Source organism: Rhodnius prolixus, unplaced genomic scaffold (assembly GCF_049639745.1).
Source record: "Rhodnius prolixus isolate KJV_2025 unplaced genomic scaffold, Rpr scaffold_13, whole genome shotgun sequence".
Taxonomy (NCBI): Eukaryota; Metazoa; Arthropoda; class Insecta; order Hemiptera; family Reduviidae; genus Rhodnius; species Rhodnius prolixus.
The window spans coordinates 10425635-10452099 of NW_027411583.1; the positions used below are offsets into that span (position 1 = coordinate 10425635).

A 26465-nucleotide genomic window follows, 5' to 3' on the forward strand; every position below is an offset into this window, starting at 1 on the left:
CTCTTTATGTTTGGAAATAGAAAAAAGTCACATGGAGCCATGTCTGGCGAATATGGAGGCTGGGGCATCGTTAAAGTTTTGTTTTTGGCCAAAAATTCACGAACAAGCAATGAAGTGTGAGCAGGTGCATTATCGTGGTGCAAAATCCATGAATTGTTTTGCCACAAATCCGGGCGTTTTTTTCGGATTGCTTCACGCAAACGGCGTTGAACTTGTAGGTAGTACTCCTTATTGATTGTTTGACCTTGTGGCAAGAATTCATGATGCACTATGCCATTAAAATCGAAGAACACAGTGAGCATAACCTTCACATTCGACCGCACTTGTCGAGCCTTTTTCGGTCTTGGCGATCCAGAATGCCTCCACTGGGACGATTGAGCCTTAGTTTCCACATCATATCCGTAAACCCATGTTTCGTCACCTGTTATAACACGTTTCAGTAGATCCGCATCGTTGTCGACTTCATTGAGTGACTCTTGAGCAACTTCCATTCTCCGCTGTTTTTGTTCGAAATTCAACAATTTTGGAACAAATTTTGCTGCCACACGTTTCATACCCAAAACATCCGAAAAAATTTCATGGCATGAGCCAATTGATATGGCAACATCATCAGCGACTTCTCTGATTGTGATTCGGCGATCGTTCATAACCATTTCTTTCACTTTTTTCACGTTTTCATCGGTTGTTGATGTGCTTGGACGTCCAGGTCGTTCGTCATCTTCAACGTTTTCGCGGCCATCTTTGAAACGCTTATACCACTCGTAAATCCTTGTTTTACTCATAGCAGACTCACCATATGCCTTTATTAACATTTCACACACTTTATTTCATTTTTTACGCAAAATTTAATACAAATTCTTTGATCCATTTTTTTTAACAAACAAAAATCGCCAAGCTCGAAAAACACGTCTAACCTTAACGGCTGCCACTTAAGAAGTAAACAATGAATATTACTGAAAATTTTATCGTACTTCAGGGGCATGTGTACCAACATAATAAAAAAAAAATTTTACAATCAGACTCTCCAAACCCGCGAAATTTAAAAATTCCCGTTACTTTTTGAACACACCTCGTATAGTCGTGAAAAATCTAAGATTGCCATTGACTATAAAAATTCGAAATTTTAATAAAATACAATAAGAATATTATTTAGTGGGGATGTTTCTTTTATCTTAACCAATAGATCTGCCAAGTATTTTATACGGAGGGGGGTGGAGGGAGACAACCAAATGATAAGTGGTTGGTACATGTTTGGTCTCCGCATTAGAGATGGGGAATTACGCACACAAATAGAAGCTCTCAACCCTTGTGCAATGCCGTTTTTACCTTAGATAGAGGTTCAGACCTCTCAGTACGAGCATGATTTCATTTTGTACAGAATACAAAGCTCTTTTCTTCCTTGTAAAAAAAGCTCAAGCGTCCCTAGTTAAAACTAGGCAATGCATACGTAGAGCGGTGCAAGATTTTTGAATGAGCACAGAATGCTCTGTAATGCTCAAGCCCCAGAGAGACTGCAGAAAAAGTCGCTTGTAGTGACTATTATGACGTTGTAAACTTTTGGTTTGTTTTGCCCCCTGCGTTCGACGTGTATACACTTATCACCTGTTTTGTCCTGCCTTTCCACAATAAACACTCAATATCTCACTTCCTGTTTCTTCAACTAACGCTAATTTTAAACGAGCAATTTAGTAATTAGAAAAAATACCCCCCCAAAATTGAAAATTCATTTAATGAAATGAGACTTCCGGTTGGCGAATTTAGATCGCTAAGCCTGATCAAACTGGTTGGACTTAATCGTTATATAAATTTAGATCCTTATCGTTTTTTAGATTTTATGATTATTTATACTCATACATAGGTCATTTCATAAAAACGTGGTCAGCAAGTGTGCAAGTGATAGGAACTTTGCCTTTAACAAAATGATAAATTACACTCTGAGGATGGATGAAACTTACTAGAAATAAGGATGCTGCACAGAGTGAACCACAATTTTTAACAAACTTTATTAACCATTAAATCCACATCTTTCAAGTTCAAAAATGTTTTGCTTCTTATTGTGAAATGAAATTCGAATAAATTTTCTCGCCTAAGTTTCCATTCCTGGTTAAAATTGCCTTTTGAACTTTAAGGTCCTCAGCTAATCGTTAAACAATGTCGGGATTGATGGAAGCAGACTGTGGTTTCTGCCTGGTCCAGATTTTAGCATCATCTTTTCATCATTAGGATTGTGTCGGCCCTTCTAATATCCAAAAGTGTGAACTTCAAGGAGATTACTTAATTAAAGATTTATTAGATTCGTGTTGAGACTGGTTAAATTATTTAATAAATACCCCCCTAAAAAACTCTTGTGGCTTTCTTAACTGCCCATTGGAGATTTTGCATTTTTGTGATTGCTCTGGCAGTACATGTATTTGTGAACCCTTTGGTAGGTACGGGCCAGAGTGTGCGTATTTTCAGCGTAAATCATAGCTCAAAAAACCTGCTTTCGAATTAGAAAGCTGAAAGCTCAAATATTAATTTGATTTTAGTTCCTAAAAAGACCTTAGCTTTGGGTCAAAATCGTACAACCATTTTGATTTAATGTATTTTTTTTTTTTTTACATTTTTCTGATTTCTTTAAAAATGGCTTTTACAATGTATATATTGGTGATTCCAATTGTTGTAGGCAAGCTGTATGGACAGACGAGCTGTACGGACGGACGAGCTGTAAGAACACATGAGAACAATAAAATTCTAAGTTCTTTATGACTGCGGAAGAATCCATATTAACTATCGTATCCATTGTTTATCGGAAAGAACTAAAAGTATGGATTTTTCGTTTTATGAAAGTAATCACCAGAGTAAGGGGAAGTCTTACGTGCTACTGACATCCCCGGACCTGCCCTCTCGTTACAGATGTCAATCCTCGGCTTGGCTGTCGGAGGCGGCTGGGAAAGTAGCTGTGTACGAAAGTGTGTACTGGGAAAGTGTACGATTGCCCGCAGCATTGGGTCAATATTGAGGGTACACTACCTTCCTTGCTTCCGCCACCTTCAGATATGAGGCTAACGTTTTTATTCGAATTATTGACGGACACAATCATGTCACCTCCTCTTTAACTTAGTTATATAAAGTTACAGACATTTATAATACACATACTCTGATCGATAACACCTGCGTTACGTCAAATTCTCAGTAACAATAACTGGGAATGAGGAAAATGGAAAACAAGTGAGTATCAGATATACCTCCATTATCCTGAAGTTATTACGTCAAGAGTAACTTGTCACTTTCTGTGTACATGTATCGGCCCCGATCTTGAATTCTAGGAGGGAACGTTGACGCCATTCCACAGCCCGTTGAACACATGTTCACGTCATATTCGTGGCGTTCTATCTAGGAGCAAGATTCTAGTTACAGATATTCTACAGAGTTATACTACACACACACTCAGACTTCCGGCCAACTCTTCGTCATTGTAGATTGCTCTAGTGAAATTACGTTGGCAATTTTAGTAGAAATGACCTTTGTACTGGTCTTTCTCTAGAACATTCTGAATAAATGACTCGCTGGCGCTTAAGCTGACACTCATATTTAGAAACAGTGGAGGGGGGAAACATCTTTCTTAATGAAAAACTTAACCAATTTCTCCGTTTCTGCAATTATAAACAATTTTTTCTTTTAAACATTTTCCAATTTTTCACTCTGACTATGAAAACTGGCATGACTCTCTTGCTACTTCCTCTTACATTCTCTTCAGATTCCGGATATCCAAAACATAACATGCTTTAAACATAGTATGTGCTTAATAACTGCGCTTACTATGCTCGGGCGGCTCATATGATATTGGAAGATCCAATTCAAGATTATATTACTCTAAAGCTTACACATGTTTACCCGCAAATACTAAGAATCTTAGTATTATATATATATTTTTCCATTACATATATTAACTGTGGCTTGGTGCAAGATGTGCCAATGTCAGATTTTGGTAAAAATGAGTAAAAAAATCTGTTAAGATATGCTATTAACCATTAGAAGTTTTTCTTGCAAGGAGTGCCCAAGTCAAGGAGTTCAAAGTAGTAACTGAGTTACTAAAACGTACCAGTGCCAATCTCAAAATTTAGCATCAATATTCCCCCCCCCCCTCGTGGTAAACCAAAGAGGACGTACACTCGTAATCCTTTTTTTGGCATTGGCACTTCTTGCGCCAAGCCACATTATTATTATACATTATATTATTATTTGTTAAATATTATTATATATTTTCTCCCTTACTTTACTAGTGAAATTTCACCGTAAATGATAAATTTCAGAAAATTCAAATTTAATATTTCGCTCAAATTCCACCAGGAGTGCCACAAAAAAAGTTTTTTACAAAATCGATTAACAGAAAGTACCACTTTATTGTATGAATCGATTTTTTTTTTTTCATTATTTTGAGATTTTCTTGCTAAAATGGATTTTTTTTTTTAATATTCCCACAAACTCGGTAAGCTTGACGGAAGTATTTTATTCTACAAGAAAGAACCTAATTCAGTAGATTTACTTTTATAACCCTAAAGAATAATGTCTGTCTTCAAAATTTAATTCTATCTTACTAAACTTACTAAATTCTTTAAAGAATGTTCTTAACAAAGGGAAGTTTTACAAAAAAAAAAAAAACAGATTAAACCTTAGACGCAAACGGAAGTAGGTCGCAATGGGTCGGTTATTGCGGTATTAGATCTTGATGAATGTATTCCAGTTTGAAAGTGTAATGGTTTGAGAACCGCTGAAGAAGAAGGAGTCCGCCCACTTCTAGGTCTGCCGCCTTTAATTTAGCTGCCCACTCACCAGTTGTAGTCCACAAGGAAGCTTAACTGTCAGATCTGCAGCTTAATCATTTAAAACTTTCCCGGGTTGTTCAGAGTTCCTTTAGTCTAGAAGAGGGTGTCAAACAATATTATCTGAGCTCTAGTTTGGTCATAATATCTCACGAGTGAAATTTAATTTGCTTAAATGGGCTTAATAGTTCTTGGTTTTTCAGAAAATTTTTTTATTACAAAACTAAAAGAAAGAAAAGTGGGTTGCTGATAAATGGCCATTTTTAACATTTTTATGTTGCACAGTAGTTTTTCCAAGGTACTACGGCTTTAGTACATCCGTTTTTCCATTAATGTCTTAGAATCACTAAATTTTTTTTTTTACTTCCGCAGTTATGTTGATCAAACGAAAGTTGACAAAACATATAGGTCTGGGCATTAAATTGAGTATAACTTAAATTCTGGTATGAACATTATTCTTACATATTCGTGATGCTCTGTCTAGTATGAAGATTCTAATTACAGATGATGGAGGATATTATGTAGCGTTTTCCTATCGCTCACACCTCATTTCCGGCCAACCCTTGTCATTGTAGATTGCTCCTGTGAATTACTCTAGCAATTTAGTATTGCTCCTATGAATCACTTAATATTGCTCCTGTGAATTACTCTATATAGCTCCTGTGAAATTGCTCTAGCAATATAGTATTGCTCCTATGAATCACTAAATATTGCTCCTGTGAATTACTCTATATAGCTCCTGTGAAATTACTGTAGCAGTTTAGTATAAATGACCTGGTATTAATCTCTCTCTCCGCCTCTTCTCGCACTCTATAGATCACGTGCTTTCTTTGGTAAATAGTTAAAAAGTAGGAGCTCTACTTAATGACAAGATAAGTGATTTCGGGTAATTTTTCATGATCAGGATTAATTTCTTCTCACCCAAAATATTCTAAAATATTTTTTTTTTTTTTTAGCGGGGTGACAGTTCTGAAGAAGGAAGTTGTACTCATTTCATAAAAAATACCTTTTTGCAATTTTTTCGTTCTTAATATATCCTGTTAACAGACATTTTCAAAAAAACTTCTGTTCCCGCCTCAGTGGACTTGAAAGCGAATATTTCCTGTGTAAACTCGAAAGACGAAAATTTGGTTGATCACAATACTTTCCTGTTTCAAGAGGAAGTGAAAATCTAATGTGAAATACACATTCTTTTTTCGATATATATTTTTTCCTCATCCCTTTTTTGGTGAATGGTGAACATTGTGTCTTGTAGGAGGTTATTGCCTAATTTCAACGGTCCCATATTCAGAGTTGAAGCACCCATTATCTGTCTGGTTGTCAAGGTAACTAACCCTACACCCAGGCCGTGGTTGATAGTGTAAACATTAGTATGTGTATGGTGTTAATTACACACCCTGTGTGTGTCCTCATTTAACCGCTGCTAGATGTCGCAGGTTTAAGCTAAATGTTGCTTCAAAATTGTAATTCATTGTTTCAATTTGTCGTAGGTTTAAAAATTAAATAATAAATAAATTAATAGGATTTAGAAAAAAAAAAAACTTTTAGAACTCCATCAAGTAATTATTATTCTATCCCAAAACAGACACTCCTCAGGATTGCCTTCAAAGTTGGAATTTTTATGAATATTAGCTGTGTCTACCATGCAGGAAAATCTACGGATTTCCAAAAATCTGCTTCAAAAATCCGTTGAAAGCAATGAAATTGTGTTGGCTATTTTCCTGAAGGAGTCTTTTAAATAACGTCTTCGCTGTTGGTGTCGTTGGTGGAATCACTGGCAAGGTATATCGCTAAAAGTTAATTTAGTAGCCACTCTAGCCATTTCTAGAATAGAGGTTAGGGTAAAGTCAAAACAGGGTGGCGTCCTAACAACATTACTAAGCGACGATGCTAATCGACTAATCAGGTGTTGTGAGTGGACATGCGAATTTAGGGTACCATCTTTTTAAATGCGGCCTTATCCAGTCGCCAATCTGCGCTGGCTGTGGTGAGTCCCCAATGAGACTGTGTGGCACTTTGTAGAGGTGTGCCCCTTTTATTCTAAAACTAGATTTCTCTGAGGTCAAATGTCGCCCTACCGGAGATTGTAGCATCTGGTAATCTTTACCATAACTCTCTAGGTTTATTCCAGTGCACTGTAGCGATTGAGTCGCCATGCTCCCTAGGTACTGTTACTACTTTATTAGTTTATTATATTAGCATCTGGCCCGGTCTCTCATGAGGTGAGGGGTGGGCGGGGAACAATGGGAACCATTTTGGATTGCCTGCGTTCCTTCCCCTTTCTTTTAATACAATCTACAAACGACTAATCAAATCTGGTCTCCTTGCCAGATTTGGAAAGGCTTTTGCCACCATAGAGTTTTCCCATGTGGCTGTGTGGGACGCTTTGTGGATACAGTTCAAGATACAGATTCAAGGAATCCTAAAAGTGGAGTGTCCATAGTGTAAAGAGGGGCGACTATCCATTAATCCCCTCAAAACCGAGGTTAAAACCCCCAACTCAACGAAGGAACCTCCTCAAACAGTCTACTCAGGGTGAGGGTATGACTTAAATTCAAAACGGAATATCACTTTTGAGTTACCAAAACTTGGTTTTCTCAGATATATGAAGAGTCAAATTTTATACAAAGCTAAATTTGAAACAGAAAATAACAAAAATTATTGGGTAAACTCCCTATATTTAATCGTCTGCTAAAAAGCTCCCCATCATAACATACAAACTAGTATTTATTAATTATGCAATCATTAATTATTAATCAAGGTAACACCCGACATTTCCAATCAAAACATGCATTGGCATTCATACATACCGCATTTACAAATAGATCTACAATACCCCAGAAGGTACGATCTACTTTAAGCTCATTAATAATCAATCACACAATACAGACAAAGCTACAGGACGTACACGATTTTATTGATCCCAGTTTTGTCTTATTTGAATATACAATTCCAGAGCAAAATGTTTTGGTGATCTGCCGGGACAGTGAAATGGTTTGTTTTATCGCTGAATCATATAATCTGAAATTATTTGCCGTTTATTCTGGAAATCTACTTTACAATATGTTGAGCTTCTTCAGTAACAGAAATATAATATCTCCTCCATTACAAACAGCTGCAGGAAGTAATCATGTAAAGGAGGTATTCTTTCTGGCCAGATCTCTTCCGGTAATGTGTTATTATTTATAAATGTTGTTCATGGAAGTCGTTTTAAAGAACGTGGCAACAAATAAAATGAAAATAACACTTCTTGGTGCCATTGTAACCAACTGGTACCAAGTAACAACATTCATCCTGCCAGCATCTCTAGATGGTGAAACCACTCACTCAGGACTCCAGGGAAGTCCTAGTAAGAGTGAGTGGAGCCGGCTGTAAGTGATGCCCACTCCTTGTATCCACGTATACCCTACCAAGATATTTTGGGACTAACCCTTCTCGAGACAATGCTTAGGTAACCTTCTTCCACACCTGGTAACCACCCAGAGTTTCCAAACAAGCTCCAGAAAGAAAGCAGAGAACTGACAGTGAGGGATAACCACAAATCCACCTAGGAGATTTGAAGTAAGATTCCTAACATCCTCTTGTACACCTGGTAACTACCCAGACCCAGACACCAAGAAAGCGGCTCAAAAGAATTATAAAAAACTTGATACCAATATGTCCCTACCCCCAAAGTCCATCTCCTCCACCCAAGAGCTCTGGCGGACCGTTTTTCCAAAATTAAGAGTACAAAGTATCTCCCAGGGGTAGTTTTCTGTAAAAAGGGGAGAGCAGACAGTCATCCCTTCCCTCCAATGCAAAGGTCCAAAGATGAAATGGCAAATGGTTTTTTAGAGGGTTCCAGAAAGTTTATACGGGATCCCTTTAACTCCAGATTTTAATTTTTAACATTTTTTTTTTTTTTACGTAGGGACCTTAAAACCTGTTTCTCTGCTGACAACAATTTTAGAAGTTAATACATTGCTATAATTTATTTCATAAATATCTTTGAGGTAATAATGCCAATTTTAGTAGTCTCCATTATTTTATTTTCTCAGTTTTCTCTTTAGATCGCCATAGTTTCACCCTACCTGGGCCATCAACTTCAAAATGATTTTTTTTAAATAAATTTTTAAAACGTAATATTTCTCGACAAAAATTTAAATAAAGATGGCGTAGGTAGCAGCCCAAAACATTACGTGATGAAAAAGAATAAAATATTTCCAATAAAAGTAATGTGACCAGTAAAAGTGTTTATTAATATAATTTAAAAAGAAAATTAACATCCAAAAACATTACTTCTGATAATTGAAATTAGAAAATTTCCTTTAAAAGACATTGTAAATAAAGGGACGGACAATTCCATTTAATAGCTTAATTCTTGTGATTCATTGTGTTTGTGTACACAACAAAGGCCTTTATAATTATATATTGTACTAGTTTCAGTATTTCAATTAAATGTTAAGTTGGTCACACTGCTTACATATCCCCAGCCCTCCTTTAACCGTACGTGATTTGTCATTAGTTGCCGGCGGCCATATTTTTTATTCGTGAGTTTTCCTTCTCGCAGTTTTGTATTTTATTTCTGTTTTGTGTGTGTATTTTGGCATTTAAGTGTAACTTTTTAATAATTAATGCCTTTAAGTTATTCTTAATGTGTTTTTTTATCAAGTTTATGCCACAAACACTTTGGTAATTTATTAGTAAATTAGTGTAATAAATAAATTGTTCTAAGCTGAATTAGAGTTCTGTTCCAGGGCAAGCCATGATTTTATAAGGTAGAACTTTATTAAATTTACATTTAAATTTATAAATATTTGTGGAATTATTAACTTAATTTATCTCTTCAGCCAAACAAGTTAATAGTTCACAGATGGATGTTTAATTCTCATGATTCGAGTTTCTATTTTCAATATTTCAAAGCTACAAACTATTAATAAAGTTCAAATTTATTATTAATTTTTGTATTCCATATATAATTACATAGATTAGTATTCTTTGAATTTCTTTAAAATTACCTCTTTAATTTTTAAAATTCTTAAAATTATTCATACTTAGAATGTGCTCGTAAGTTTCCATTGATTACCACTAGGAGCGCTATTTCCTATTAGCTCCGTTCGCCATTTAAATGTGTTCTACATTTTTGGATTTAGTAAGATTTAGGTATCAAACAAAAAAAGGTCATAGATGTTGGTAAACGCTTATTATTTTAATACTTTTTTTGTCAATGGAAAGATGAACGAACAATACTCTATGAAAATTTAAATTTACTTTAAAATTATTATTTTCAATTACTTTCTTGTATCTCCAAAATTTTCGACATCGATATAAATCGTGTCGAAATAAAAAAAAAAAAAAAATGGTTTTGTAGAAAATATTCTGCTTGTTTGTGAAATCTGTATTAAGTGAACAGAAATTTTACAGCTTAAAAATGGAAGAAGTCACGTGTAGCTTAAAATTTTTAAATTACTGTTGAATGATACAATCCTAGGATTTGACTGTACCAAAGCGGAAACAATTGTTAATCTGGAAGTGCCATCATTTTTCTGAAGTAATTTCCCCTCCCCCCATTTTGGTTGGCTGTTTTATGTTATTTATTTTTTGATTTTTTTTACTCTACATACCCAGATATATGTGTAGAACCTTTACTCTTAAAACGATAAAAGGAAGTGAGCGTGGCTTCACTCTAACGTGCTATTTAAGTACTCAATAATACAAGCGTTTTTTTTTTTATACTAAAGTACTCATTCCAATCCCTAAGGGTACGTTCACAACGGAGCTGTGAGCATAGATGACAGCGGAGATGATAGCAGTGATGCATCAGCGCTTATAGAATAACCTAGTACATTCTTATGTGAGCGTGCACAACGAAGCTTCGACTAGTGACTCATACTCGCTGCTATAAACGAGCATAGATGATAGAATTGAATTTTTCATTTTTCTGCTAGCTGAACTCCAGTATCGGAGCTACAAAATGGACGTAGAAAAATTATTTAGTGCTGTCTTTACTCATTATTTTTGGTTATTATTTTATTATTTACTTTTAAACAATATTTTGTTTTTTAAATCGTGCTTACATTTATTTTCATGTGAATTTATTTGTTTTTCCTCAATAAAACCATTACTTACCTAAGAGTAATCACTAGTTTTTCTTCTATGGTTATAGGATTTCCATGACAATTTTTCCAAAGTTTTCTTAATTTTGACCTTATTTTTTCTAAAATATAGTCGAATGTGGGTGGACCCATCCTCACATATTCAAAAAAACGATCCGGATAATTTCTAAGTTCCTTATATAAATAGTGAAATTCACCCAAAGTTCTTCGTTTTTTATTTATGGGCTGTACATGATATTTTCTAAAGCGTTTTTTCTTTAAAATATACCATTTTGTTGCAGCTGAACATAAAAATTCTTCTTCACTACTCGGACATGTTGCATGTATCACAGCTCTGTTGTGCACACTAATCAGCGATTATATTTTACTCTATCAGTTATCATCTCTGCTATCATCTATGCTCACAGCTCCGTTGTAAACGTACCCTAAGGGAGTGTTTATCACTGGGTAACTCCTCCTCTCAGTTAGTGAGTGCATAGTGGTGTCCAGTTATTGTCATTGTTACTTATAGCGTATCTAGCGCTGGTGTAAATTTACAAATAAATTATTTATTTTTATTTATTTTTTTTTACAAAAGGTATATGCGTACGTAATGTTATTAAGTAGTAAATAAGTTTCAACAAAAACTAAGTCCAAAGTTTGTGTACTTGTAGATGTAGTTGCGTAGCAACTAGTTCTCTAAGCGGAAACTATGGTTTCTTTTTCCTTTGAGATTCAAGCTGTTGTGGTTGGCTACAAATGGTTGGAAATGAGGTTCTTATTACGAAAATAATGAGAGCCTGAATAGAGTGGGGACGGGAGGAGAATATATAGAAGTGTGGTAACAAACGAGGAACCCACAAGTACGTAAGCAAACTTGGAGCACCATCACTTTAAAATACACATAGTCCCGGAAATTGGACCCCAGTCTTTCGCTACTAGATAATGAGATCATAACAATAGCATAACCCCCAAAAAAATAATAAAAGCATTTTGTAGTTTGTACGAAACCCTATCTACAAGGAGATTTTGACAAAATGGTATCTATTTCAGGCAGCGGGGATGAGAAAAGAGAATGAACATCATTAGGATCTAAACCCTTATGCCCAAATATTAATAACCTGGATAGGCCTAGTTCAGCTATGTAGGCTTATGCCGATTACAGGAAGTACTGTTAATCGTTTTAAACTTTTTTGTTATTAAATATTCACCGGAAATTTAAGTTTTAAGACACTATTTAAAAAAGTAAAAATATAAAAAAGGGGGGTCTTATTTTCGGAATATATTTGCGAATTTGAATAACGTTTGACAAAATGTGTACTACATTTTTGTGTAATTAACAACAATTTTATACACTGCCTCATTTCTATTCTAAATGTACGCGAGGGGGGTTCTTAATTTCTTTCAAAATAAGTATATTTCTTGTTTTCAAAATAATGCTCCCTCCGCTTTTGATAATTTAGAGAATTTATTAGTCGATTTGGACTTGAATGTGCGGAATATGTGTGGTCTGTCAATGTTCCGCAAGATCTATGTCTAAGATTGTTTTCTTCTTTCATTCTGTGATTTGATTATTATTATTTTTGTTTTTCACCTGCATCCGTAACGTCATACGCAATAATACAATACGCGTGCAACAATATTATCTTATTGTAAAAAAAATAAAAAGTAATATTAATAATTTTAAAGATATCTATCTTTCATTTTTTGTATAAGTGCTAAGTTTCTAGAATTTACACTGTGGTTTTAGTTAAAAAAAAGTTTGTGAAGTGCTCACTCCATGTTTTTTAATTGAAAAATAAAAAAAAAAAGGCAAAAATAAATCGATACACAACAGTCTGATTGGACATAATAAAATTTTCTGCAACAAAAACGAAGTCCAAAGAATTCGCTTCTAAAAAAATGGATTACTACTACGCTATTGCCCAATTACGTCTTACAAAATTGGATTCGTTTGAGTACATGGTAGGGAATTGGTATGGCAATCGATTTTTATCGTTAAAAAAAAGAAAAACCAAAAAGTGAAGTGAGTGTAGATGAGGTTTATGAATTGTTCATATAAATGCAAAGTAACACCTGTATTTTCATGTCTTCCATGTTATTAATTTGTATTTTTTTTTGTTTTTCGTTTTTTAATGGTTTAACACTTCCGTTATTGCATTGAATTTCAGATTATTATTTTTGTTTCTATATTGAAACTAACAAAAAACCTAATTTGTAATTTCGGGAATAACTTTTAGCAATTCTGGCAGAAAAGACGAAATATTACGATAGTTTCTTCCAAGAAATAGGTATTTTTTTCTGAATAATAATAAATGTTCCCAAGATCTGCCAGCATCCTTGTGTTAGTCGCGGTATCTAGCAGTATTCGAGGAAGTATTAGTCTCTGATAATGTGTAATCACCATGAATCTAAGGGGAGGGGGAATTCTGTGCTTCCTTGATTATATTAATAGGGATTCAATATTCCCAATTTAATCCTCAATCATGAAAGGAGATCGGGCCAACGGAAGTACCTCCCACTTTTGTTTATATAAATTCTGCGCTTTTTGGTCTCAAAATGTTTTCTGTGCTAATTCTAAGTTTCAAGGGATCTTATATGCGGAAATGATGTAAGAAAATACGTGCGCTAATGATCTCAGATGTTGACGTTTTTTATATAAATATATAATTGGCTGATCGTAAGTGCGTTCCACTAGTTTTTAGGAAATTATTTGAAAATAGTACCTACCTTTATAGTGAACTATTTTAATAATTGAAGTCCACTGCTTTTTATTGAAAGTTCGGACATGCTAGAAAATTTCAGTACGTCAATTTTGTATTTTTCAGTAAGAAAAATATGTGCACATAAATAAGAAAAATAAATAGGCGCCACACGGTAGCCGAGCGGTTATAGGCTAGACCCGCAAAGCTAAGATGTATTGCTGTACTAGTCTAGCCCTTGGATTTCATTTAATGGTTAATATGAGGAATTTACAGTAAAGTATGTTTGGTGGTTATAGGCTAGACCCACAAAGCTAAGATGTATTGCGATACTAGTCTAGGCCTTGGATTTTATTTAATGGTTAATATGAGAAATTTATAGTAAAGTATGTTAGGCGGTTATAGGCTAGACCCGCAAAGCTAAGATGTATTGCGGTACTAGTCTAGCCCTTGTATTTTATTTAATGGTTAATATGAGAAATTTATAGTAAAGTATGTTAGCTAGTCGCCTCCGTCCAAGACACCTAATTTGGTAGTTTGATGTAAAGCCCGCCTGAAAAAATAGGCAATTACTTTAAAATAAATATTTAAGCTTATTGTGAAAAATAATTTGCTTTTATAATGAACAAGTATTTATTTTATTTTTTGTTTTCATTTTAACAAAAGAAAATTTAAACAATGCCCATTAATTGTTAACATTATAAAAAAGGAACAAGAACAGACAATTTTAAAAGTTTTTAATTAATGGCAATATAATAATGAGAGGTTATTTATTGTTTTGTTCATCTTTTGTTTAGTTTATTATAATTTTTTAAATCTTTTTTCTTCTTTAAATTTGGCCGTAATTTCAAAAACTTTTTTTTTCCTTGTTTTAAATATTTATTTTAATTCCAATTGTCTGCTATTTTGATTTAAATTCCATTTCCTTTTATAAAGAGATGTAACAGGAAGTTACTAACATCGTCTTTTCTAAATTAAATTTATTTCTTATCTTGAATTATCAAAATACTCATTTTCGAACAATTTCCTGTGTTATAAAAACCGAATCTTGTTTTGCACAAAACTAATATTTGCTGCGAACATCACACTGATTACTCTTACAATAAACATCTAAACATTTTGTTTCATTAAATTTCGGGATTAGGTAGGCAGGTTAGCCAAATTGTGATAGTGAGTCCATAGTGAGTCCATTGGGATAGGTTTTTCCAAACTTTGTTTCTAGGCCGGTTGATAAGAATTACAAATGATTCAAATATTCAAGAGTTACAAGAAAAATTATGAGATAGAAGATTTTTTTTTTAGATTTTAACGGGCGGGACGGGACCCGTCATGCCCCACGTCACCGCAGCCACAAGAGGCTTATTGTGCCTTCCCTCTAAGTCTAGTAGAGGGAACCTCCCCTTCTAAGAAGTTTAAGGGCTTTCCCTACCAGTTCCTTCTGCGCTACAATCTCCTTTGGTCTTAAAGTACCAAACATATCATAGCGCAAACGCTCGATTGCAACGCAGTCGAATAACAGAGGTGAGAGGCTGTTTCCTCCTCTTCCTGGCACAATCTGCACAGCGGTTCCAAGCTAATAAGCCCTAATTTGTGCAGGTGCTTTCTGAACCTGCCATGCCCCGCGTGAATAGGCCTGTAACCAGAGTAAATCTGATTTCTGCCCACAAGCCCCAGAGTCTCTTTGGTTCATGAGATAGAACCTGAATAATGAAAATTATAGAAGTAGTTACGTGTCACAGCAGATTTTATTTTATAACAACGAAAAAAAAAAATACGTCACAGGAAACAAGAGCAAAAGATAAAGCGGAAAGTAATGAAGAATGGCAAATGGAAGGAAGTGTATGCAAAAAGGAAATATGCAAGCGATGTAGTATACTAATTTCAAAACACTTTAGACTCAACAATAGTTGGTGCGTTGTTGTGAGTGAGCCACACTATTATAATACCAAAAGTGGGGGGTGGGGGGTGAGGGCCTGTAGTTATGTACTGGTGTGCTTGCTATATGCTCTCTCCTCATATTTAGGCAGCAGCCGACAAAGCGAGAATGAGAGGGACAGAGTGAGGGAGAGATAAATTCCAAAAGGGCGGAAATTCAACCAGTCAGATTGTGCCCCCCACCAACACGTCCAACAAGCTTCCCCCACCACCGGCGCTCGTCTCTAATAACAAGCTATCCCCCCCACCGACTGTGCAGTGGGGAGATGATGACACAGAATGTTCTCCAGCTAACTTTATACTCCTTGCATGTTTAACGCCCAAGATTAATGCCATCTCATAAACTGCGCCTAAGATTTATTATCACTATGATTAATGCTATTATTTTTATTATTATAATATTAAGTTTCAATTAAAATTACGCTATTAGAATATTGATATTTCCTCCAAGAAAAAAGAGGAAGTCTTGTGTACTTAAGTTTTCACAAGTTTAAAAAAAAAATCTAACCATATTCAAGACTCTCTCTTATGAACAGTAGCTGACTTCAATCTAAGAAGGTATAGTTTCTTTTACTGGTTAGTACTTATAAGAGAAATAACTGCGAAGTAGAAGAAAGTACTGCGATCTTGAAGATTTCCATGTGAGTGGTCAAACCGGCAAGGCAAGGGAAATATTTTCATCTTCTCCTCCGTCTAAACGTCTAGAAAATATCTGACATCAGATTAGCATCCCTAAACTTCCGGCCAGCTCTATGTGCGGATGTCCAACTAGCAATTTAGATTTGCCGACAACACATCGCATTAATGTAGTACTTTCCTAAAGATTCGGGAGGACCAAGAAATAGAATAAGGAAATAGGGACATTACAACATTTTTACCCTTATCAAAGAAGAGTATAACTTATGTCTCAAGTACTGATGATTTTTTTGTTTTGTTTTTTTGTTAGAGCAGTGAAGCAGTGAATTTGGTTCCGTCAGTTCCCAGTCACAACTGCAAAAAAATAAAAAAAAGATAGAGAAAGGGATGAGCGTGGAATCCCAGATTCAGGTTTCCACTCTCAGGGCAAGATATTTCGTGTAGAAGCCAAAAAAGATAGCGCGGGTCGTCCCCCAGTTCGAGTGGTCACACATCAAGAGGAAATAATGAAAATGATTTGGCAAGCTAATGACCTCATCAGTCGTCGTGCCGGAAAAGAAAAAACAAAAGAAGAGAATTAAGTGGGCAATATGGGATTTAAAGCGATGTCTATTAGTAAGAAAAAACGACTTCACAGAAAACTTATATAAGAAAAGTGTAATTATTTTAAAATTTATTAACTTGAAACAAGTTTTTTAATAACCTGCAGGAGGTTTTACTCCACTGTAGGTTATATACTTACCTTCTTCTTAGTGGTAGTAAGGCAGGTGTGTAACAATGAATTCTATTGTTTGCTCGTGTTAATTATGATGAGATTGCTTTCAACGGAACTTCCGCTGGTATAACTTTCATCGCCATCTAAATAGTTTACTTACTCTAAAAAACTTTTTGTACTTTCCTTAAATTTTTTTTTTTACTTCCTGTTTACATGTGCTGCTGAAGAAAAATTTACAGTGAGCTCTCATAAATTTTTCCCGCTTCCACAATTCACAACTTTCAACTTGGAATTTTTTTTTGTTTTAAACCCCCCTGTCAGCAGAAGTGTTCTTAAAGGATAACCTACCTCTATCCCTCATTAGGTTAAGGAATTTTCATTCAACATTGTAATGGTCCAGAACCGTACACCTTGCTGTAATGGGATTTTAGAGGGAAAGTCTCCTCATCTTCCTAGAAATTCGCTTAATTGGATCTTACTGGCAAAAGTTTTTAGACTATTGGATTCATTCTCGAGAGAATCTCAAAAAAAAAGTGAAAAATCCATTCCGGAAATGGTGAGGCATTATCTGGTTGATAATTTGATCGCCAATTTACTGAGTCCCGTTTCCTGGTGGGACCAATTCAGATCAGAAAACTCCTTTTGTCCCTTTTTCCTAACTCGGGGGGGGGGCACCTCGATTTCCGGTGAGTTTGATATAATCCTGTAATACCTTCTCTTATTTGTATAGTGCAGCGTTTCCCAACCTTTTTTGGCTCACCGTACCACTTGGTAGTTCATCATGCTAAATTGTACCACTTCTTAAAGATGATTGTCTTTCATTAAAATTGTTATTCCGAGTGTGTTATTTTATTATTATTATCTTTATTTGTATGGAGATACAATGTATCTGTCACAAAGGAGTTCACTTTATAAATTCTGTAAAGTGTAAGATCTCTTAGTTTTAAAACTTTTTTTAAATAATGCAAAAATTGCGTACATATTTTTCTCTTCAAAATTATTAATTAATTTACAAATTTCTTCCTTTAAGATTATTATACGTATTTGTGCCCAAATCTCCTAAATTAATTTCTTTTAAGCATTCCAACTTACTTGTAAGTACCAATTAGATTTAATGTTGCTTGGATAGGAGCTTACTCATTACAATCCAGTCTCTTTAAGCAGATCTTTACATAGTTATCATTTAAGTTCTGTCACATGATAATACTATTTAATTTTCTTTATCTTTTATTGGATAATGATGTAGCTTTTCCTAAATTTTCATTATAGAAGGGTGGTTTGAAATCCAATTATCATTTGTGTTTTTTTCGGGTTTTGGGAAAATACTCCGTGAAAGACAATTTTTGATCCTGTTAATACTTTACTGTATAATGTTATTAATTAAAATAATTTTCATGAATTATAGGAAAGGATGTTTTTTATGGTTTGATTTATTTTTTTTAATTTTTAATGTCCACCATTACTGATTATTTTTCGCGTACCACCAGGTTGGGAAACGCTGGTATAGTGAATAGTAAGTTCAACATTAAATCAATAGTAAGACTTCAAGTATTAAAACAAGGCCTCTGGAATTAACCTTTAGAAACCTATTAACATTTTGTACTTAGTGGACTTCTAAAACTTCTATTTCCGGAGCAAATTGAAAATCTGCAGAGTAACAATAGATTTTAGGGAAACGAATGAGAGAGAAAATCAGGAAGTTGTAGTACGAGTGGAGTTTACGGAGAGGTAGAGGAGGCTCCCCCCCCCCAGAGCTTGATTATTATTTCAGAACAGACACTTCCGGGAAAGGTGTTCGTGGACGACGTAGTCGAGAGGAGGGACCTGTTCTCCACTTCCTGTCCCACCATTATTAATGGCTATCGCGAGATTTCAGCATTTAAACAAAAATCAGGTCAATGTTGTTCTGTGGTTATGTTGTCCTCCCGAGTATACCCGGGTCTCCACCCTGCTGAGCCCCCGTCCTCAGACGCTGCTATTCCAGGTTTCCGCTCACTAGAAAACTTCCCCTTTAAACTTACTCGTATAGCTGGCTTACTTTGCACTGGTTGCTGTTTATGTAATCTAAGAGTTTGTCCTAATTTCTCCACCTCTGTTGATTAGGGGCGCCATTCCTGGAACCGTTTCCAACTGTGTCCTTATTTTTTTGTTTTCTTTGTTCAGTTCCAAGTTCCGCTGTCAGTGTAACAAACGCCCTGGGTGACACTAAAATACTATGAAATAATTGGAATTTGGGGAGACATTGTAAGATTAGAAGAAGACTAATCCTCTTTGATAAGACTTAGCAAATTTTGATTTATTTCCTCTCGTTACGTAAGAGAAGTACTGCTATCAAGTTTTCTATTCATTTTTTATTAAATTTCTTCCCTCCCCCACTCCACGCACCGAGATGTGACGTTATTTTTAATCATTTAAAGTAGTAGAGGGAAAAAGAGAGATCTGGCGCATTACGTCATCAACGTCGGATCCAAATCCCCTCCTTCCTTCATGTGGGTTGGGGGGTTGGGGGTCAGGTTAATATAAGAAAAAAAGTTTTTTAAAATACTCCTAGCTTCGATCCTGCGATCTTTTACTCTAAAGTCAGCAACTCTAACCACTAGACCATCAGTGTTACTGGTAAAAATATGTATTATTTAAGGTCTATCAAGTTGGGGCGGTCACTCCGCCTTTCCTCGCCGTAGCTGTGCCGATGGAGCGTGAGGTGTATGTGTGCGGGGGGGGGGGATATTAAAGTACTAAGTGTCAGTTCATTACCCTCCGCATCTCTACATACATTGTATGTATGTACATTACATTACATTACTTCCGCAGTTCATCTTTTCCTGGTTAAGACCACTAACCTTTTTATATTAAAATTCATAGCTGTCTATATGGTCACATATTGAAATGCTAGGTCACCAATACTAGAAAATGCATATTAATCTTTAGTAAATTAGTTCTACACAATGGGGGAATATTAAAGTACTAAGTGTCCGTTCATTACCCTCCGCATCTCTACATACATTGTATGTACATTACATTACTTCCGCATTAGTTGAAAGTGCAAATGCTAATATTACTTTGAATTGCTGATATTAAATTTTTCCCACGGACATAAACATTCTATAGCCCATCTTCATAAACATGGCTGTTAAAGTACGAAGAATCATTTACCATCGCAAGTTAAATACGAGTTGGTGGGGGAGGATATTATTGTGTTTATAAACCACCTTCAGCTAGGATTTTACTGAGTTTGCTGTCCTGTGTGTCTGCTGAAGAAAACTCCCATATCACAGTTAGTACGATTTGTATGTTTTTTTACTTTTTTTTCTTTCAGAGTCTATAGTAACTAGTAGTTAATTAGCATTACTTTTAATTTCCCTGTTTTTAGATGTCTGATTTAAAGGAATTATTAAACCAAATAGCAGAAGAAGAAGAGACCCAATACCTTTCTGTGAGAGATTTAACTCTCAACACAGCCTACCCCATTATCAGTTTTAATAAAATAAATACGAAATTTGGGGAAAGTATCTACGTAATTCTAAAAGAAAAGAATAGAAAATTGAGATGTTTTTTACCGAAAATTTTCACAAAAAAGATAGATGAAAAAATTATTAATAAATACAAACCTCTTACGCTTTCCCTTATTTATAAGGGTATTGGAAAAAATAAATCTTTTCAGTTAGAATTTGCATAATACATTTTATAAAAAAATATAAGTCTGATAACGAAATAATAACCAAGGTTTTCAGTGGAAATAGAGGATATTCCCTAAGCAAAATAATAAAAAGCTTATAATAATTCACAATAGTTCTGTTTCATTCAGACCTGTGTCAGTGAGGGTTACATGCAAAACCGTGTGTTTCATAATGTCATCCAACTACTGCATTAAATGTAGTAAGTCCTTCACTTTAAAAAATAATCTTCGAAGACATGAGAGATTTTGCGAGGGTAATGTTAGTTACTCTTGCAAAATATGCAAAAATATTTTTAGTAACAAATTTAATAGAGATAGACATGAATCTTTTTGTATTGGACAACCACCTCTCAAGAAAGTAAGAGTTGATGAGGATGTTTCTATTGATAGACATCAGCAAACATTAAAGAAAAACTGTCAGGAACCACCCAAGATTCAACTTTTAAAACTTAAATCAGAGCAATATGAATCAGCATGTTCAGAAAGGTTAAAATCTTATTTTGTGCGTTCTTCGGAATTTGAAGACCTGGTTACATTTCTGCACTCTATTAAAAGCCGTCTGTCTGAACTAATTAAACTTCAGTTAGAAAAGAAACATGCTTTGAAGATTAACATAGTAGTTGAATGCCTCTTTGAAAATGTAGCTGGAGAGCAGAGCGATCGCGCTTTTAAAACTCGCAACAAAGCTGTTTACACAACTACCGATCTCGATGAGTTTCTCGAACAGGAATTCAAGAAACTAGTAAATGAAATGGAAGAAAGTCAGTTAAAAAAAAGTGGCTGGCAACTAGTTGGCGTTGATGGCGCGAGGTTGAGAATAAATATGTACAAGCCATTGGGAGGGTCAACTTATATAAAACTTCCTGACGCGATTGCAGCTAAGAAAGCTTGTATAAATCCAGAGAATTATGATGAACAGTGTTTCAGATATGCAGTGCTAGCTAAATATGTTGATAAAGATCCTCAACGAGTTAGTAAATATAAGCATATGTCTCACAATTATGATTTTTCCTGTATTGCCTTCCCAACACCGCTTCATCAGATTAGAAAATTTGAGAAGGAAAATAGTATTTCCATAAATGTATTTGCACTTGATGAAGAGGATGCAATTTATCCGTTGAAGGTTACGAACAAAGAATTGCCAGACCATCGAGACCTTTTGCTCTTAGAAGATGGCGGAAAACACCATTATGTATACATTAAGGACTTTGAGAAATTAGTACGTAATCAAAAGACTAGACATAATGGTGTGATTAAAGTATGTAAGCGTTGTTTCACTCACTTTGACAATCAGCATGGGAGAACTGCGGCTGAGAAATTAACTGAGCATAGTATATATTGCAATGATAATGATCCAGTAGCCGTTAAACTCCCAACTGATGAGCCCATTATTAAATTCAAAAACGTTGAACATCAGTTAAAAGTGAATTTTGTGATTTATGCAGATTTTGAGTGCATTTTAAATCAAATACATACATGCACACCTTCTCCAGCGAGTTCATACACAACGAAATATCAAGAACATATACCATTTTCATTTTGTACATACGTTAAAACTAGCGATGAAATAGATCATCTTTGGTTGACTAAAGAACCATTCTTGTATAGAGGAAGTAATGCTGCTCAATATTTCTTAGACCATCTCAAAGACTTATCAGTTTCTATTAACAAAATTTTAAAAATTAATGAAGAAATGCTGATTGACGAATTAGAAGAGAGAGAATGGAAGGCGGCTAAGATCTGCTATCTCTGTAAGCAAGCATTTACAGAAGATAATCACAAGGTGCGTGATCACTGTCATATTTCCGGCATGTATAGGGGACCTGTCTGCAATAAATGTAACTTACGATGTAGGACACCTAACTATGTCCCCGTTATCATTCACAACCTCAGCGGATATGACGCACATCTCATCATCAAAGAATTAGCTAAGGCACCTGGGAGGATTGACATTTTACCCCACTCAGAGGAAAATTTTATTTCGTTCACCAAATTCATTAATGGAATAAAATTTCGTTTCATTGACTCATTTAGATTTATGTCCGAGAGTCTAAGTCAATTAGTTTTATATCTCCCAAAAAACAGTTTCAGAGAAACAACAAAATTTTTCAATGAAACTCAGTTACCGCTTGTATTAAGAAAAGGAGTTTTCCCATATGATTACGTTAACTCTTGGGAGAGGTTAGAGGAAAACAATTTACCACCGAAAGAGGCATTTTACAGCACATTAATGGACAGTAACATTGATGAAGAAGACTACAACCACGCTATGAAGGTATGGAATCATTTCGAATGCTCTACCTTAGGAGAGTATAGTGATATCTATTTAAAAACAGATGTTTTGTTACTGGCTGATGTCTTCCAAAACTTCAGAAATGTAACAATGGAGACACATAAAATTGATCCTGCACATTATTTCACAGCACCAGGAATGGCATGGGATGCGATGTTACGTTTAACCGGTGTCAAATTAGAACTTTTACTGGATTATGATATGATTTTAATGGTTGAACGTGGAATAAGAGGAGGTATTTGTCAAGCTTCACTAAGACATTGCAAAGCTAACAATAGATACATGCATAATTATGATCCGTCTCAAGAATCCGTGTTTATCATGTACTATGATGCTAACAACTTATATGGTGACGCCCAGAGCAGGTTTCTACCATACGGTGGTTTCAGATGGGTAGAACGACCAGAAGAAATAAGAGTTCAGGACATTCCAGATGATTCTGAATGTGGATACATATTGGAAGTGGATGTGGACTATCCTAAACATCTTCATCTGCTTCACAATGATCTACCATTCCTTGCGGAATCAATTGTACCTCCTAGAAGCAAAGCAAATATAAAAAAATTAATTCCTCATCTTGGTAAACGGGGGAGATATGTTGTACATTACACTGCTCTCAAACAAGCTCTCGATTATGGATTAAAATTAGCGAAAGTTCACAGAGCCATACAATTTAAACAATCTCCATGGCTTCTCCCATACATTAAGTTAAATACTGATATGAGAAAGAAGGCGGCTAACAATTTTGAAAAAAATCAGTATAAATTGTATAATAATGCCAACTTTGGTAAGACCATGGAGAATGTTCGCAAGCGAATGAACTTCGAGTTAGTAAATAATGAAAAGAGATTATCAAAATTAATTGCAAAACCGAATTTTCTTGATAGAAAAATATATGACGAAAATTTAGTTGGAGTACAGATGGCTAAAACAAAATTATACTTCAACAAACCCATTTACGTTGGATTATCTGTACTTGATATCTCAAAAACTGTTCTTTATGGATTCCACTATGAAGTCATGCTCAACAAATATGGACCTGAGCGTTTAAGCCTTATCTATACCGACACAGACGCCGTCTTATATAAAATAAGTACAGAAGATGTGTTCAAAGATATGAGGGAGTTGGAACATCATTTTGACACCTCAGACTATCCTCACGAGCACCCCAACTATTCTACCAAGAATAAAAAAGTGTTGGGGAAATTTAAAGATGAAGTGAATGGACAAATAATTAACGAAGTGATTGCCTTAAGACCTAAAATGTATGCCATCAATGTTGATGGTAATATAAAAAAACGTGCTAAAGGAGTTCAGAAAACTACTCTTAAACGGATAAGTTTTGAAGATTACAGACGTGTTTTATTTGAAAATATTTCCATGTTATCCATAATGAGATCTATTAGATCGAAGGAGCATAATGTTTTCTCCCTTGAAGTTAATAAACTCTCTCTTTCCGCAAATGATGACAAACGGGTCATCTCACAAGATTTTATACATACTAAAGCCTATGGTTTTTGCACTGAAACCCTTACGTGAATATTATTAGACTTATATTTAAATATAAAAAAAAAAACATTTGTTTTCTTATATTTTTTCTTAATCATTATTGTAATAAAAAATTAATTCACTCTTGCACTGATATATAATAATTAGTAATATATAATCCAAGAAAAGAAGAAGGCTATGGATTCAATGATGCCTGATTCTATGAACATCAATGAAAAATTTCAAGTAAGTAAGGAGTAAAAAAAAAAAAAAAAAAATGGAAGTAGTAAAAATAGTGACAAAAAATAAGCAAACTAATAATTTTTTTTCAGATAATTGAAAGAATTTTCTTTCATCCCATAATCGAAAACATCAAAACAGTTAAACAAATTTTACAAATATTTAATAATTTCAATATTGCGGCATTGGCCATAGAACAAGAACTCAATGAATATCACATTTTCGTGAACGCCAAGAACTTTTATTCAGGGAGATTTATACCATCCATATCAACAATTAACTGTTTAAAACTTAGAGGAAGAGAAATAGTGAATGGTGTTCCATGTCTAACTTTTATAAACAGTTCAACTATTTTTGTCTTTAGATTTAAACCAAAGGGTCCTCTAACATTGAGCAATTATGATTATTCTTTGAGAATAAATAATAATCAAAATATTCGTTGTATAATTCAAAATGATTATATAATTCCTATTGTAAACTTTGTTGATATCTCAACTTCATTGAAAATTGTAAGCCTTAAGGCATTTATCTCTAATTGTGATATGACTGTGAGGTAAATAAATGAAACAGTTAAGAAAAAAAAATCTTTTATTTAATCAAAAAACCATTTTTCACAAACCATATACATTCTGGATTATAGAGTTTATGAATTTCACAGGGACACTTCTTAATATTACTTTCTAATTCGAGTCCACAAAAAATACATTTTACACTATGATTTCTTGTTTTGAAAAAGCCATGATATGCTAAAAATTCTGAGGAAAGAGGATAAGTCCAATGGCTAAATGTTTTTTCCCTTATTTTTGCATCATAGAGATCCACCTTTGATCTGTTCCTTGAAATCCAATCAACCAATATTTTTGCAAATTTTAATGAACAGTTGGATTTCCTTCCGCAATGGTAGATGCATTTAGTGAATTCCAACGTTGAAGTGAGACATTTCAGTGATGGACAGCCAAAATCTTGGAGGTCAAAGACTTCTTTTCCTATAAGTTCTTCAAGAAATATAGATTTTTCAAGTCCTTTAGCAAAAAGAATGGTAAAATTTTCAGTTGATTTCTGACATAAGCTTCTTAATTCGGAATATTCCACATCTCCATCATACCAATTTAATCCATGAAGGTTATGAAATATCCATTTATTTGCAGATAAATTTTGAGCATTTTCTTGAGATGGGGGTTTGAATAACCAGTGCCAAAACACTGTAGGGTAGTCCAAATCTATGATAGTCACTTCCTTGGCGATATAACAGTTTTGAGGAGTAAGGTAACCCTGGAAGTCAATCACAGCCGCACGCATTGTGAAAACTGAATTTCTTCTACAAAATCTTCCTCAATTAAATACTAACCCCCCACTTCCACTTATATTCTCCTAACTAAACCGGATAATGGGTCATATTGAACTAAAGCGTCGTGCAAGATTAATGCATAGACTGTTGTATTGGCTTTAAAATTTTCCGTTGTTTCTAGATCTATTCTAATATCAACTGAAGATGATCTGATTGCCTCTGATTGACGAGAACAATCTATAACTATAATAGGACCTTCATCCCTAAATTCTTCTCTGCTTAAAAGAGGCTGATTTTCTTTAGCATAGTAGCTATGTTGAAAATTTCGATACATATAATAAAGAACCGTAAAATGATTCTTGGAAAAATCTATGTTGAGATCATCATAAGGATAAACTTCAGAATTTAGATGTAACTTTACATTTGATATACTACAGTGATTAAACTGAGACATATCACTTTCTGCATTATTCTTTTTATTTGTTTGAAATGCAATTATGATATAACGAGGCTTTTCTAGATTTGTTGACGTCTTCACAGACCAAGTTTGCTTGTTAGTATTAGTAGGCAGAGAGGGGTTCTCTACGAGGTCCCATGATCTAAATGCCATGTG

At 34.6% G+C, this 26465-nt stretch overlaps 2 protein-coding genes across 17 annotated transcripts in view; both read left to right on the forward strand.

Annotated features, from left to right (window-relative positions):
- Nucleotides 1–26465, forward strand: part of nAChRalpha4 (nicotinic acetylcholine receptor alpha4) — a 204102-nt gene that overhangs the window by 63066 nt on the left and 114571 nt on the right. For 4 of the 16 annotated variants that reach the window (XM_074116206.1, XM_074116208.1, XM_074116210.1 and 1 more), the window contains 2 exons: nucleotides 2666–2706; nucleotides 16463–16809. The exons of 3 other annotated variants lie outside the window; for them this stretch is intronic. In XM_074116206.1, the coding sequence (XP_073972307.1) occupies nucleotides 16681–16809 (129 nt within the window). In that variant the 5' untranslated portion in view covers nucleotides 2666–2706; nucleotides 16463–16680. Of the gene's footprint in view, nucleotides 1–2665; nucleotides 2805–3195; nucleotides 3211–6390; nucleotides 6588–16462; nucleotides 16810–26465 lie in introns of those variants that run through there. 9 more of the 16 variants (XM_074116207.1, XM_074116213.1, XM_074116216.1 and 6 more) reach the window with 6 other exon arrangements.
- LOC141448106 (uncharacterized) lies at nucleotides 19328–25137 on the forward strand. The gene is made up of 3 exons (XM_074116177.1): nucleotides 19328–20141; nucleotides 20238–24570; nucleotides 24657–25137. Exon 2 carries the CDS (start codon nucleotides 20716–20718, stop codon nucleotides 24373–24375), a length of 3660 nt encoding a protein of 1219 aa, XP_073972278.1. The 5' UTR covers nucleotides 19328–20141; nucleotides 20238–20715; the 3' UTR covers nucleotides 24376–24570; nucleotides 24657–25137.